Here is a 17,229-nt window from a genome sequence, read left to right on the forward strand (position 1 = left end):
TATATATATATATATATATATATATATATATATATATATATATATATATATATTTACAGTACACCATCGCTATAACAAACCTGTTGGGGTCCAAGCCTTTTTGTTTGTTATAGTGAGGGGTTTGTTACAGTGAAAGGCCAATCAAAATGAACAATACACTTTTGGAGTAAGTTAATGAGATGTGATTGTGAATAAAAGTAGAATTACATCTACCTGTTCTTCTCAGTATGAAGTATTCTACTACTGATTTATCCTATTCATTGAAGAATTAAAACGCAGTGCAAAAAAAAGCACAAATCCTGAATTGAAGCTGAACTTTTATTCAAAGTCAATCTGACATGAATTGTTTAAAAGTGCACCAAATCTTAATCCAACATGCAAGAATCCCAACCTGATCTTTTATTCCAAATCAACCCCACAGGAAAGGTTCATCAGATCCTCAAGTTTTTTGTTTGTTTTTTCTTTAATCAGTTTTGCTTTGCCGCATGGTTGCTGAACAAGCCAAAAACTGCTTTTTGAAAACCTATATTCACAACAGAGCTATGCCTGCATTACTGCATCTTTGAAACAATCAATATAGTTTCCAGCTTTGTTGCAACATAAAATTATTTTCGTTTCAGAGGCATAGTTACACAGTGAGTACTTTTTATTAAGACAAAAGAGTTGACTTCACTGCAGTGGAGGCAACCTTTGCGTACAGACAAACATGTAAAAGAAAGTACATCTTTATTTATTTATTTATTTTTTTGAACAATTGTTTTTTATTTGTTTTCCATAACAAGAAAGTAAAATAGTTGGGCATAGTACACATGAATACAAACTAACAATTGGGAGCTCTAAAACAAGTGAAAAAAAGGGGGAGGGGTTAGGGCCTAGGGCCTAATTAAAATAAACTTCTGAGATAAGAAAAGGCATCTGTCCATGCCGTTTCAGTTTTTGCACTGGCATGATGTAATCTAGCTGTACTTCTCTCCACCAACACAATATCTGCAAATGAGTGCAACCAGACACGATCTAAGGGTACCTCTGTCTCCACCCAACCTCGTAGGATTGACTTTTTAGCTGCTGTTAGTCCAGCCAACAAGAGCCGTCGTGTCTGAAGGCTAATATTCATTTGGGAGTCATCGCTGAGAAGGAGCAGTCGGGGACTCAGTGGCACTTTCATACCAATCACGTCAGAAAGCACAGTCGCCACATATTTCCATAAGCATTCAATTTCAGGACATTCCCAGAACATATGTAGATACGTTCCAGCCACACCCTGAGTGCATTTATGGCAGAGAGGATCTGAAACGATCTTCATCTGGAATCGTCGGTATGGTGTAGCATATATTCTATGTGCTAGTTTGAAGTGAATTAGCTGGTGTGCTAGATTTTTTGAGGCCGAAAAGACATTGTCCCATACTGCTTCCCAATCAGGACTACCGCCCAGTTTTTCAAGCTCTCTATCCCATATTAAGGTAACTGGAAGGGAGCTATTTTTAAAAGAAAGAAAAAAGTGATATAAAGAAGAAACTAAGCCTCTTGAGGTGACTGTTGAAGCAAATATATTAGTCACAGAGTGGATAGGTAACATAGAGTCCAATGGCACCCCATAGGTGCCAAGGGCTGAGCGGAGTCTGAGGTACATGAAATAGGTAAAACCAGGGAGTGAGTGATTATCCTTAAGGTCCTGGAACGTGCGAAGGCCATTATCATCAAAGATATCACTAAGAATATGAATATGTCTGGAGGACCAGGGTGGATAAGTAAAAGGCTGAGCCTGTCAGTAAAAAGGGATTGTTCCATATATGTGAAAGCTTATGAAGTTTTGAGGGGCTGCCAAGAAATCGGTTAACTTTCTTCCAAATAACTAATGAGTTTGCAATGATTGGACCCATTCGAAAAGAAATAGAGATCATGGAGTCTGATTGGCTTAACTAAGGCTTCCTCAATTGGTCGCCAAGAAGCTGTAGACCCTGAATCCAGCCACGTTTTAAATACCCTTAGCTGAAAAGCCCAGTAGTAATATTTAAAATTGGGTACTGCCAGGCCACCCAATGTTTTAGGGCGCTGCAAAGTCAACCGAATCCTGGGTCACCTATCCTTCCAAATAAAACCAGTTATAATAGAATTTATTTGTTCAAGGTACTTTTGTGGTAATGAAATGGGGATCATAGAAAATAGGAAATTAATACAAGGCAGTGTATTCATTTTTATAACAGAAATCCTACCATGTAATGAAACCTGTAATGGAGACCATCTAGTCAAATCTGTTTTGATTTTATTTATAACTTCAAGCATATTTTCTATACGAATCTGCTGGAAATTTGGGGATATCTTAATGCCCAAATATGTAAAGTCTGTGAGCTGCGGCCTAATAGAGATATGAGGGGGAAGAGGGGTTGTTTGGCAATACGATTCAAAGGCATATAAACAGACTTAGACCAGTTTATTTTATATCCAGAGAGTTTACCAAAATGATCAATTAAATGCAGTGCGTTAGGGACTGAATTAGAAATATCAGATAGAAATAATAAAATGATATATGGTGTTTGGACCCCTGTACAGTAATGGGAGCTATATTGTTACTTTGTCTAATAGCTTGCACCAATGGTTCTAAGGAATGGACAAATAATAATGGTGACAATGGGCAGCCCTGTCGGGTACCTCTGCCGAGTGCAAACTGAGGGGATAACATTGACCCGGTCTGCACACATGCAGTAGGATTGCTGTATAAAGTGCGGATCATATTGATAAAAGAATGGCCGAAGCCAAAGCGTTCTAGAACTGCCCACAGATAGTTCCATTCCAGGCGATCAAATGCCTTCTCAGCATCCAGAGAAAATACAGCACAAGAGGCGGGTTGATGGGGGGCTTGGTCTATAATATGAAAAAGACGCCGTAAGTTGTCTGAAGCAAGGCGGCTCTTTAAAAACCCGGTCTGATCATGATGTATTAGATTACACATATATTTTTCCAACCGCCTAGAAAGAGCTTTAGCAAACAATTTTAGATCTGAATTTAAAAGTGAAAGGGGCCAGTAGCTGGCACAGTCTAAAGGGTCTTTTCCTTTTTATAACAAGCAATGAAATCAAAGCCGATTTCTGATCTCTATGGAAAGAGCCAGTTTGCAGTGAAAAATTTATAGAATGGAGCATTAATGAACCAACTTGATCCCATACTGCCAGCAATAACTCAGGTGGAATGCCATCCAACCCAGGGGACTTTCGCTTCTGCATGGATCGAGCTGCTGCCTCTAATTCTTGCAACGTTAAAGGAGCGTCCAAGTGCTCCGCCTCTTCAGCAGTTAATTGAGGCAATTCCAATGGATTTAAAAAATCCTCAATTTTTGCCAAGTCTGCACCAGCTTCAGAGGTGTAAAGTTGAGAATAAAAATATTGAAAGACTTTGCTAATCTGCTCTGGTTTAGAAAGTACAACATTATTGCTGTCCCTGATTGCCTCAATAGAAGCCAAGTGTTCAGATTGTTTTAAACGCAATGCAAGTAACCTGCTAGGTCGCTCTGCGTGCTCATAATAGAGCTGTCTTGTTTTGTGTACCAGGAATTCTGCTCTGCTACTAATAAGATTTTTGAATTCAGTCTTTAAGGTGGCTAACTGTTTTGCTTTACTTTTTAAGAAGTTACACTTCTGTTCTTTTTCTAACTGTGAAATAGTAGTTTCTAGCTGGAGGATGTCTTTGTTTCGTGTTTTATTCAAGTTAGAAGAAAAGGCTGTACAGCAGCCCCTAATAAAGCATTTAGTAACCTCCCATAATGAATGTGGGTTGGTTGCAGTATTACGGTTGATTTCTAGGAAATCTCTCAAACTCTCTGTGAGATGTTTTAAGACAGCTTCATTCTGAAGTAAAAATTAGTTAAAACGCCAGCGTTTAGCACGCTTAATTCCTGGGACCAAGTCAAATGAATACAAAACCGGAGCATGATCAGAAATAAGAATTGGCAATATATCTGTGGAAATAATATTATGCATAATAATTGGGGAGATAAAAATGTAGTCGATGCGAAAGTATATTTTGTGTCTATTCGAAAAGAATGTGAAATCTTTAACACCATTGTTTCTCAGACGCCAAGCATCATGTACATTTAAGTCTTGCACAAAGTTCTGAAAGTATTTAGAGGCAGGGATAAGAGACAGGGCAGTGCCCTGTGATGAAGTATCAAGAGCTGGGTTGAAAGTCAAATTAAAATCCCCCCCAGCAATAAGTGCACAATCTGGGAGTGCTGATAGCTTAAGCCTGATGTTCTCAAAAAATTGAGGATCGAAAACATTGGGTGCATAAACTGATGCTAAGCACAGTTTAACACTGTTAAGTGTTGCTATTACTTGACAGAAACGGCCTTCAGTATCATTGCTTGAACTATTAATAGTAATATTTATCAGTCTGTTAACCACAGTCAGTACCCCTTTTGTTTTATTCAAGGCGCAGGAGTGAGCAATTACTTTATAGTGTTTATTTTGAAATCTATTGACATCAGCAGATTTGAGATGGGTCTCCTGAATTAATGCAATTGTAACGTTTTTACGATGTAAAAAATCTAAACATTTGGCTCGTTTAATGGGGGAGTTAAGACCACGCACGTTCCAGGACATATAATTATAATTAGCCATTATGGAGGTTTAAAATAGGCAGTACGGGGCCACTCCTCCCATGTGTACTGAGCGTGTATAACAGAGGTTGCATAGTTAACAGACAGCAATGAAAGAAGTAAACATATCCTGGAATTAGCATCGGACAGATTAAATAAAACAAAAATAAAAAATGTTTTAAATAGCCCTGCACTGGTATAACAATGTGCTCCCAAGCGATTGCCTAATAAATGTAATCTGATATACAAAAACAACTATTTTTACAAAACTGACTAGCTGAGAGAAGCAGCAGCTCATAGTGCCGCCGTGACCCTCATTGCCAGAACAAAAACAAAAAATATTAGCTTCCGTGGTTTCGAACCAAGATGCAAAACCCACACCCAAAAACTCAAAACATAATGCACTTCAGGAAGGTAGAACTATATAATAGGTTAATACAACGTAGAAAAGAAAATCAGGGTGTCTGTATTGCAATACAATTAAATTAAATAACAGTGCATAACTAACCCCATCCCAATATATAGATAGATGTAATGTAATACAAAAACAATTACACCCCAACATACACTACCATGTGGATGTAACTTACATACAGTCCCGATTAAGCAGATCCCGTGCTGTAGGGTTCAGTTAACCATATTAGAGCAGTAGTGTTTTCCAAAAGCGAGAGAAAAACAAACAAAAAACACACACACATTTCTGGTGTTTGAAATAATGCGGCAGATTTAGTCCATAGATTGAGTATTAGATAATCCCAAGACGAATCTTTCCGCTTCCTTTGCCGAGTCAAACATACTGGGTTGGCCATTATGAATGATCTTCAGTTAGCCGGGTTTAACAAGAAGTTCTGGACTCCAAGCTGCCTGAGAGATTTCTGAACCGGGGCAAAACATTTTCTTCGCTGGGCAGTAAAGGCGGAGTAATCAGGGAAGAAAAGTAGAGAGCTTCCGTCTAGCCGGGGTGGTGTAGCTACATTTCTGGCAGCCCTAAGAATGAGCTGCCGATCAGTATAGCGAAGTAATTTAAAAATGAAGGTGCAAGGCCTGTCTCTGCGAGCGCTAGATCCATCATAGATGCGATGGGCCCTCTCAATTTCAATAGGCCCGGTCAAAGATGACAGCCACATTGGTAGGGATTTTTGCAGGAAGTCAATAGGGTCCCCCCCCCCCTCGGTACCCTCTGGCAAGCCCACGATCCGCAAATACGATCGGCGGTTTCTATCCTCTAACTCAGCCAGTCGAGATTTAAGCAAGGCAATCTCCGTTTCAGATTCTTCAATGCAAGCCCGGTTTTGGCGCTGGGCAGCCTGGAGAATATCTACGCGCTTATTCTGCTTGTCAACAGTGGAGAAAGTAACGGAAATCTTCTCCTCGGTTTGCTGCAGCCGAGATTGGATGGACTTAATTTCGGCACAAACCGTTTTAATCTCAGCAGTGATTTAGCTTTTTAAACACTCCCTGATGCATTCCACAATAAAATCTCTCAGCGAATGAAGCTGGGACCTGTTAGCCAGGGCAGCGTCTGACCCTGTGGATCCTGGCGGCTGGGCTCAGTCGCGTTCTGTGCTGTGCACTCAAAGGTAAGTAGCTGCTTTTTGGCTTTTTTACTCTTGGCTTTCATAGTTGGGGAAGGAGTATTTGGGTCCATGGCTGACGAATCCCTTTTCTCTGGTGTCTCCATTGTGTAATGCTAGTAGCAAAACGTGCCCTTCACTGAAATAATAAGTATATTTTTTAATAAATCGGGCGATGAGTGTGGGAGCTCTCAAACTAAGCCGCCATCTTGGGTGGAAGCCACCGGAAGTCCCCGTACATCTTTATTTTTGATATTGTGCACATTGCCATTAAAAAAAAAATACACCAGGGGGCGGAGTTGAGACGGCACTGAGTTATTTATTTATTTCCTGTATTAATTCAGTAATTTGTTTAAGGTCTGTATCAGAAATCTTCCTGTTTATTTCATTGTTCTTCATCCAGATCGGCATGTCTGCTTACTACTTTGGGATTTATTGCAGGTAATTGGTCACTCAGTTTCATAGTTACTGTGCACATCTGTAACTGTAAACCAGATGGCTACCGATACTTTAAATTCTGTGATGTAGCGCAGTGATTTAGAATATGTGATAAGGCTCCAACTGTCCGTATCCATCAAATATATGGATTTTTATACTTATAGAAATTATAACACTTTTAAAATACACAATTTCTCCCATACTATATCAAACCTATATCTCTTTTGTTGCATCACTTTTTTTATCCTATACACTAACTACTTTTCTGTCTTTTTAGACAGAGTACCCTTCTCTGTTTTGAGCGAATGTCATAACAGGAGCCCCCCCAGGTATTGTCAGGTTGTAATTCGATGGTTTGTGGATGTCCATAAGCTGCTCCTTGTAGATGACACTGTGGTTGGCTCGTTGGTAATGGTAGCCAGTGATGTGATGTGAGCGGTAGCCCAGGATGGAGCGGAAGCTGGAGTGGACACTGGCATTGGGTGTGACCGAGCGACTGATTGGAGAGGCCACATCCTCCCTGACAGACAAGACACAAATAGAGATTCTAATGTTATTTAACATCAATATTCTTACCTATTAATAGCACTTTTAATATTATCACTAGTCCCCCTTTTCCTGTAAGCTATATTTTGGTTATTTGCATGTATTTTATACTTCAGTTATTTGCAATGCAATCAAAGTAAAAGTTGCCACGGCTACCTGGTAGAAACTCACTTCCTGTGCTGCAGATCAGTTTCATTCAATATCTAACTGCAATCATATGACCACCACACAGGAAGTGATGAGATTTTTTTTTGTGTGTGTTGTACTTATTAATAACAAGAACACAAAAAATAAGCCGATAGAGCTGTGTTAACTGGAGCTCCTGCTTTCAAGCAGTGTGTTTGGTTGCCCGGTGAGTTCATTGTGGTGTTTGTAACTATATACAATGAATACAGTTTAGACAAGCAAAGAACCCAAATATCTTCAACAGAAGAAAAGAGGGGGCAGTGACAATACTGTTAACGATTAGAAGAACATTTAATATTAAAACCTGTTCTGAACACACAAGAGCTCCCTACCTGATCTCATTGGCCACTTCCTTCTCATATCGCCGCTTGTTGCAACAGCAAATAAGAAGCCAGATGAGGAGCAGGAGGAGGAGCAACAAAAGCAGAGCACCAATCACAGCGCCCGCTATCATTCCGGCTTTATTCACAGCTGCAGAAAGAAACAGAGAAAGATTTATATTTGGTGTGAACTTTTCAACATTGTGATAGGCTGGTAGTCTCTAGTGCTGTAGAAATACAAAAACAGCACTCAATAGTGGATATGTAAATTCATTATGGGTAGGGCCCTGTGTTTTTCACGACTTGTTTTTTTTAAATGTAATTTAGTCCTACAGCCCCAAGATGGCGATATAGCTTCCAGTAAGCCACTTAATGAGCAATCATTAAACAATCATCCCATTACACTACTTTAACTATTTGAATTGGTCATCCCATTACTACAGCTTAATAAACAGCATGGTGTAGATGGCTACTGACATTTAAGCCTTACATCCCTGTGAATATGTGCAACATGATTTTAAATGGAAGTTTTTAAAAAATATTATTTCAGAGAACTCATTGACAAGTGTAAATATGACATTTATAGGTTTTAATTTACCAGTACACGTTTACATAAATCATTTCCTAAAATAAAAAATAAAAATAAAACACATTTTCTTGATATCTGGATTTCACAAGGCACAAATATATATTTCGTCAACAGAAAAGTTTTTTTCTTTTTTTTTTAAATAGATTTCCCATTTCTGGCACTGATCCCTGAACAGTATGGATATTACAACCATTCATTTGATAGATTCTGTAACATATGTAACTGAGTTTTATTTATTCTTTCTTTGCTGTGTTTTAGTGGTTTTGTTCTGCTGTTTGAATATAATGTAAAAAAAAAGTTGTTCATAAGAAGCCCATAAGTGATACTTATGTTTTCATGATATTTTGCTATTAAACTTAAGCATCATCAGTTGGTTTAGCCGGTCTTCTTTCATGGACTGACATTGCTCTGTGAAAATGTGTCCATATGAAGAAACACTTCTTTCAACATCCACAGAATTGGTAACAACTGACAAATATATTTACCCTTTCTTGCTAAATAGGGAAATAGTTCTTCTGCATTTCTCCAAAATTTTGTCAAAGAAATTCCACTACCATTTCCTTTTGCATATAGTTGATATCCCTCCATTTCTGATTTACAGTCAGCATCAAACCCTGGAATAAAATCTAACGGGAGGGGCTCTTTATCCAAACTACAACCATGTTGAGCTGGTTAAATAAAACATGTTTTTGATCAGGGTTGTAGTAACTTGTCAATTTTTCACAAACTTCATGGAAAGTTTTAACAACACACTGTCTGTTTATTCTGCCATCTGTGCTGTGCAGCTCTTATGCCAGTGCTCGGTATGTATTTATTAATTCTGCAACTTCATTTGTTTGATGAATTCTAACGTTACAGCTTTCAAAATAAGTTAAACCCATCAGTGTGCAGCACACTAAGTGGATATTGCTGCATGTGATCTCTCAAAGAAATGCTTTTTTAGTTTGTTGGTGCATCTTAACCATACTGCTTTGGAATCTGAAATGCGTGCACTGCTTTTAAATTGTGTGAATTGTGAGTTGTTCATATTTCTCAATTTAAGGAAGACTTTAATTGCCAGAAATGTTCTTTTTCACAGATCTTATTACAGAAGATTACTTAACTAGAAAACAATTAGAAATAGTAAGATGCATGAATAGAAATGAACAGTTTATCGAAAACAGTTTTAACCAAATCACTAACACTTGGTTAGTTCTGGACTCTATAGAAGAGACAACACATGATTCAAATTTTAACTTTCAGAATGTGCCTGCTCCAAGCACCATTTCGGATTTGCAACAAGACTATGATGAATATATATATATATATATATATATATATATATATGTGTGCTGAGGAACTTGAAAAGGTGGAAGTTGACGAAAGTCAGAAAGAGAGCAGAAACTGGGAGACTGTTAGACAAGTAGGAAAGAGGAGGCTGAGGCTCAGCGGCCAAGATACAGATGAAATGAGTCTATCAAATAAATTCCAAGTATTAACTACAGATGACTGCAAGGTAGACAAAATCAAGGGTGAGATGTTGCTCGTGGGAGACTCATTATTATGCTGGGTCGATACTTTTGTCATAAAGACCCTTTACGTAGGACTATTACATGCTTCCCAAAACCAAAGTTATGGGCATTGTGTCACAAGTGCTTCATTTATTAAATGAATATAAAAAAGAGCCTGTGGTCATTGTACATGTGGCTACAAATGACATAAATCAGAGGTACTAAAAGAAAATACAAGGTATGGACAAAAAAACCTGAAAGAACCAGGATGCAAAATGATGGTGTCTGACATTACCTGTTAGTGGTAGAGGGGATGAACACTACAGTAGAGTGAACGTTATAAATAACTGGCTAGCTAAGTGGTGTGCACAAGAAGGGCTGGGATTTATAAATAACTGGGATTGCTTTTTTGGAATTACTAGATTCTTCAAGAGAGAGGAAATGCACCTAATAGGAATGGGGCTAGTAGGCTAGCCGCTAACATTGAAAACCATTTAGCAAATTATTTAAACTAGGAACTGGAGAGGGGAGGGGATTTAAAGAGGTTTGCCCTGTGCTGAATGTTAAAAAAAATTAAAGTTAGAATATAAGAAGAACATAAGAACATAAGAAAGTTTACAAATGAGAGGAGGCCATTCAGCCCATCTTGCTCGTTTGGTTGTTAGTAGCTTATTGATCCCAGAATCTCATCAAGCAGCTTCTTGAAGGATCCCAGGGTGTCAGCTTCAACAACATTACTGGGGAGATGGTTCCAGACCCTCACAATTCTCTGTGTAAAAAAGTGCCTCCTATTTTCTGTTCTGAATGCCCCTTTATCTAATCTCCATTTCTGACCCCTGGTCCTTGTTTCTTTTTTCAGGTCAAAAAAGTCCCTTGGGTCGGCATTGTCTATACCTTTTAGGATTTTGAATGCTTGAATCAGATCACTGCGTAGTCTTCTTTGTTCAAGACTGAATAGATTCAATTCTTTTAGCCTGTCTGCATACGACATGCCTTTTAAACCCGGGATAATTCTGGTTGCTCTTCTTTGCACTCTTTCTAGAGTAGCAATATCCTTTTTGTAATGAGGTGACCAGAACTGAACACAATATTCTAGGTCAGGGGTGTCAAACTCAGTTCTGGAGGGCCGCAGTGTGTTCTGGCTTTCGTTCCACCCAAGCTCTCATTGAATTGAATCTATTCAGTCTTGAACAAAGAAGACTACGCGGTGATCTGATTCAAGCATTCAAAATCCTAAAAGGTATAGACAATGTCGACCCAGGGGACTTTTTTGACCTGAAAAAAGAAACAAGGACCAGGGGTCAGAAATGGAGATTAGATAAAGGGGCATTCAGAACAGAAAATAGGAGGCACTTTTTTACACAGAGAATTGTGAGGGTCTGGAATCAACTCCCCAGTAATATTGTTGAAGCTGACACCCTGGGATCCTTCAAGAAGCTGCTTGATGAGATTCTGGGATCAATAAGCTACTAACAACCAAACGAGCAAGATGGGCTGAATGGCCTTCTCTCGTTTGTAAACTTTCTTATGTTCTTATCTTAAGTACAGTGTTTTGCGATACTTTTGTATAAAAATCACTACATAAATGCAATAAATAAACAAATAAATAAATAAACTATAATATTGTCCAGATAATTTTGAACACCCAGCAAATCATGCAGGATTGTTGTTATCATCTTTTGAAATGCTGCAGGCGTGGATACAAAGCCGTAGGGTACTCTGCAATATCGAAAAGTCCCTCATGTGTTGTAAACGCAGTCAAACCCCGACTGTCTTCATGTAATACAACCTAATGGTAAGCGCTGGCGAAGTAAAGAGCTCTTCCATGTGTGGTAAAGGTTGACTGTCAACAATGATTGTTTCTTTAGGCTTAATTTTGTGCACAAACAATTTAGCACATCCTACAATGTTTACAGGACCTGCAGACATTTCCAACACGAAACAAAACACAGCAATCTTTCGTTCAGCTCCTGTCCAATGGCTATAGCCGTGCAGTAGCCTTGAGCTGTATCGCAGATGCTTTTTCAGCTCTGGGCACGCCCCCCCAGCCAATCCAGACCCCCGATCAGCTCAACGCCGGGCAAGCCTACCTGCTCAATTACTTCCTTAGCAATGCGTATCCTGTTGTGCGTCCCAGCTACTTCCATAAAGGCTCACATGAACCCAAGAACCAGTTAATATAGTTTTTTTTTTTTTTAAATGATGTCTCCGTCCTAGGTTTTGGCCATAGCTGTAGTACCGAAGGGGCATTATGTTCCTGGAGAGAGTTTAACAAAGAGCAACTTTGGAGCACGACGGACGAAATTGAAATGGTGGAAATGACAAATGACTGCTTCCTAACGCAATTTGTCAAGGCACCGACTAGATGGGAGGCATGCCTTGATTTAGTCTTTTCAAATAACAAAGACAGAATAACTAAAACAGAGATCAGAGAGCCATTGGCTAACTCAGACCACAACATGGTCTCATTTGAAGTATTTTTTAAAACCCCAAAAGTAATGACTAAAGCTAAGGTTTACAATTTTAGAAAAGCAAACTATGAAGGTATGAAACAGAGACTAACAGAAGTAGATTGGAGTAAAATAGAGAAAACATCCACAGAAAAACGATGGCTGTTTTTTAAAAATGTAGTACTAGAGGCGCAAAACAATTACATCCCAAAAGTAAACAAATCTAAATCTAAAACAAAATGGCCAAAATGGTTTATTAGAACAATTTAAAAAAATATTCAGCGAAAAAAGGCACTTTACAGATCATTTAAAAGAGACCAAAAACAAAGTACACAGAAAGAGTACTTGGAACTACAAACACAAGTCAAAAAGGAAGTTAGAAAGGCAAAGAGAGAGATAGAAATCAATATTGCTAAGGGGGCTAAAACCAATTCCAAAATGTTTTTCCAATATTATAACAGCAAGAGATCATTCAAAGAGGAGGTTAAATGTCTAAGAGACACAAATGGCAAAATCATAGATTAAGAAAAAAAAATAGCAAATATATTAAATGATTACTTTTCACAGGTTTTTACAAAGGAGGACACGGACAAAATGCCACATATGTCGACCTGTTCCTATCCAATTTTAAATAACTTTAGCCTAACAGAGGCAGAAGTGAGGATGCAACATTGAAAATGGATAATTGCAAAGCATACGACATGGTTTATTTAGATTTCCAGAAAGCTTTTGACAAAGTACCGCTTAAAAGATTAATTCTCAAACTGAACGCAGTAGGGATTCAAGGAAATGCATGCAGATGGATTAGGGAGTGGTTAACATATAGAAAACAGAAAGTACTGATTTGAGGAGAAACCTCAAAATGGAGCGAGGTAACAAGTGGTCTACCACAGGGATCAGTATTTGGTCCTCTGCTATGCCTAATCTACATCAATGATTTAGATTCTGGTATAGTGAGCAAACTCTTTACATTTGCAGACAACACAAAAATAGGAGGAATGGCAAACACTGTTGCAGCAGCAAAGGTCATTCAAAATGATCTAGACAGCGTTCAGAACTGGGCAGACACATGGCAAATGACATTTAATAGAGAAAAGTGTAGAGTACTGCACGCAGGCAATAAAAATGTGCATTACAAATATTATATGGGAGATACTGAAATTGAAGAAGGGAACTATGAAAAAGACCTAGGAGTTTATGTTGACTCAGAAATGTCTTCATCTAGACAATGTGGGGAAGCTATAAAAAAAGGCCAACAAGATGCTCGGATATATTGTGAGAAGTGTTGAATTTAAATCAAGGGAAGTAATGTTAAAACTTTACAATGCATTAGTAAGACCTCACCTAGAATATTGTGTTCAGTTCTGGTCATCTCGTTACAAAAAGGATATTGCTGCTCTAGAAAGAGTGCAAAGAAGAGCAACCAGAATTATCCCAGGTTTAAAAGGCATGCTGTATGCAGACAGACTAAAATAATTGAATCTATTCAGTCTTGAACAAAGACTATGCGGCGATCTGATTCAAACATTCAAAATCCTAAAAGGTATTGACAATGTCGACCCAGGGGACTTTTTTGACCTGAAAAAAGAAACAAGGACCAGGGGTCACAAATGGAAATTAGATAAAGGGGCATTCAGAACAGAAAATAGGAGGCACTTTTTTACACAGAGAATTGTGAGGGTCTGGAACCAACTCCCCAGTAATGTTGTTGAAGCTGACACCCTGGGATCCTTCAAGAAGCTGCTTGATGAGATTCTGGGATCAATAAGCTACTAACAACCAAACGAGTAAGATAGGCTGAATGGCCTCCTCTCGTTTGTAAACTTTCTTATGTTCTTATGTTCTTATCTCCCGAATTAATTAAGCCTGCAGTTCTCCCTGCTCTGGGTGGGTTGTTCAGAGGAGAGAAGGGAGCGAGAGAAAGAGAGGAGAAAGAAATGAGAAAGAAACAAAAAAGAAAGGAACAGTGAAGGCTATTTGCCCAGCCTGACCTGGATCATTTGTTTGGTGTTTTGTGTTCATGATTTTTGTTTTTGTTAAAACCTTTATTTTGCTGGGTGAGCAGTGCTTTTGTTTAAATATTTATTTTATTTTTGTTATTTATAAATAAACGGTGCACATCGTGTCTTTTGCCCTGCAGTACTGCCTGTGTGTTTCCTTCCTGCATCTGGCCTGACATCACCACTGGCCATCCTGTCACAAGCCAATTTATAATCAAAAGCATGTAAAGTGTTGGGCTTCTCTAAAGCTGATGTGCAAATGTTCTTGAGTACCCCTGGCCTAGAACAAAGAAGAATTATGGAGACATGGTCTTAACACTCTTAAAAGGAGTTGACATAGTTAACCTTAAACAATACTAAGCACAGCACAGAAACCTGGACGAGAGAACATTGTTGGAAATTAAGTAGAGATAGTCAGGACAGAGTGAAGGATACATCCAGAGAGAGGTGAGGGTATGTAATAGGTTACCTATTGTAAGGAATTTGTAATAGTTTTTGTATTATAACTAATTATTCATTTATAATGTGATTTTCTACAGCAAACAAACTAAGAAGGTGCAGTATTTTAGCACAGGACTGTAAGGAGAGAGGGAATGGATGATACAGGACAGAAACACACAGACACAAAGAGACAAGGCAGTCCAAATAACATAGATGGGGAGACAGAGATGTTCCTCACATGGGCTTACACCAAGCGACAGCACACACTGCTCCTCTCCAACAGCGTTTCTCACTGTGCATCGATACGATCCTGAGAAACTCTTGGTATGATTCTGGATCAGGAGTATGCCTGTTCCAGGGTCTGCAGGAGAGACAAGAGAACTTGAATATGTGTTAAACTGCATACAAATATTGTTTTCACAAAGAAAATAAATGTTTATGGAGCCACATACACAGAAAAGCTAATATGAATAAATAAATCACCTTTTTCACCTTTACCCCTCTCTTTCCTATACTGATTTAGTCCTGGATCATGCTGTGTACAGCAGAAGATTGCCCTCACTCCTGTTTTTTGTCTTCTCCTCTCTCTTCAGTTTTATTACTGTTACGGCCAAACATCTCGCTTAACTTTTCTTATTCCTCTCCATTTATCTCCCTTACCTATCTCTTCATTGTAATGGATATCCCTCTACCTTTCCCCTCCCTGCCTCTCCTTGGTTTCAGTCCAGTACTTACTCTGTATGGCTGTGGGCGGTAGTCCTCCTCCACTCTGCCTCTCCCACTTGTAGGTGAGGGGGATCATGCCCTCATCAGATTTGCAGCTGAGAGATACTGAGCTGCCCTCATCCTGGCTCCCCTGCACTGAGCACCTGGGCACTGAGGGCCGCACTGGAGTGAGAAAGAGACACACAGTGTTACCAGTATGCTACTCCTCCATCAACGGTTTAAAAGAGACACACAGTGTTACCAGTATGCTACTCCTCCATCAACGGTTTAAAAGTAGTCTGTAAAACTCAATCTCATCTCATTCTTTTATCAAACTGCTGTTTGCTGTATACTAAGAGTTCTGCTTAGTATACAAACAATCTGCAACTGAATGTTACACAAAAGATAAAAAAATCGCCCTATATGTATTTGTGGCAAAGTGGTTTGCAGTGTGCAGGTGTAGAAGTGATGTGATACGTAACAGAAGACAGACAACAAAGTTCACGGTCCAAACAGATCTTTATTTTTGGTTTGTAATCCAGGTCGTTGTGACCATAAATAATAATCCCAGGCAATACACAGCAATGTGTATTGCACTGTTTTAAACAACGGGTTACAGTCCCGAAATACTGTAAAAACCGAAAAACACACACACAAGTTAGCATGAGTGCTAACGTGCAAGTGGTGAAATGCAATTTATTCATGTACAGTTGTGAAGTGTTGTCCGGGTTGGTGCTGGTCTTAAGCGACAGCTCCCAGTATGTGTTAGCCGTCTAATAACAACGAACAAGTAGAATTAGACACAACAAAACAAATAAATGCAAACGGTACGTTTTTAGTTCGTCAGTCACGCCCCTGTGGTTAGCGAGTGCCACATCGCTTCCTTTCTGGGCAGGGGCAGAGCTAGCTTCTCATGCCAGGAGGGCGAGTCTTACTCTAGGGGCCCTCTGTTCAAATAGTTGTCTGATAATTTACTGGATCTCGTGATTGTATATCAAAGCAGATGTAGCAGAAGTGCTGAATTACTGTACAGTACAATGCTGATGTGCAGAAAGTAGACTTTTAAGATCATAACAATGCTAAAGTAAAAATCAGTAAACTTTCAAAAACTGTTTTCCTCACATTTCAGATAGACTTGAGACTCCAGCCCCCCTATTTTAAAAAATAGATCCCCTGGGGGGTGAAGGTATTCAAACTGTCTTTGACTTGATGTCAGACACCCTGCAATAAGAACATAAGAACATAAGAAAGTTTACAAACGAGAGGAGGCCATTCAGCCCATCTTGCTCGTTTGGTTGTTAGTAGCTTATTGATCGCAGAATCTCATCAAGCAGCTTCTTGAAGGATACCAGAGTGTCACCTTCAACAACATTACTGGGGAGTTGGTTCCAGACCCTCACAATTCTCTGTGTAAAAAAGTGCCTCCTATTTTCTGCCTCCTATTATATTTTATTTTATGTATTTTTTTTCTTTAATTGGGGACGGTAAACAAATTAAAATGAGATAGATAGATAGATAGATAGACAGACAGACAGACAGACACACATACAAACAAATTATAAAGCAAGAAAAATGATGTTATTCAGAGATTACAAAAAGAGAAATCAGAAAAATATACTTTTATGAAGATCAATCTGTGAAAATGCACCAAAACTGCTACCTAAACTTTTTGTCCAATACCAACTCAACCAGACACAACAAAGATAGAAGGTTTCAAGTACAACTGGAATAAAACAAACCACGTGGTTCCTAATGTTTATTTTAACCTCACACGTGATAAATTTCAATTGTGTTGACATGATAGCCACAGAAGCAGGAGGTAACTTTAAGAACATAAGAAAGTTTACCAAACGAGAGGAGGTCATTCGGCCCATCTTGCTCGTTTGGTTGTTAGTAGCT

The 17,229-nt window shown here is 38.8% G+C and overlaps 1 protein-coding gene across 3 annotated transcripts in view; it reads right to left on the bottom strand.

The window, feature by feature from the left end:
- Positions 1–304: 304 nt before the first annotated feature.
- Positions 305–17,229, bottom strand: part of LOC117970480 (coxsackievirus and adenovirus receptor homolog) — a 54,185-nt gene continuing 37,260 nt past the window's right edge. For all 3 annotated transcript variants that reach the window (XM_059008551.1, XM_059008552.1, XM_059008553.1), the window contains 4 exons: positions 15,361–15,513; positions 14,864–14,986; positions 7,668–7,806; positions 305–7,123 (listed from right to left, as the gene is read on the bottom strand). In XM_059008551.1, coding sequence (XP_058864534.1) covers positions 6,877–7,123; positions 7,668–7,806; positions 14,864–14,986; positions 15,361–15,513 — 662 coding nt within the window. In that variant the 3' untranslated portion in view covers positions 305–6,876. The remainder of the gene's footprint in view (positions 7,124–7,667; positions 7,807–14,863; positions 14,987–15,360; positions 15,514–17,229) is intronic.

This window comes from Acipenser ruthenus, chromosome 37 (genome assembly GCF_902713425.1).
Source record: "Acipenser ruthenus chromosome 37, fAciRut3.2 maternal haplotype, whole genome shotgun sequence".
In the NCBI taxonomy this organism is placed as follows: Eukaryota; Metazoa; Chordata; class Actinopteri; order Acipenseriformes; family Acipenseridae; genus Acipenser; species Acipenser ruthenus.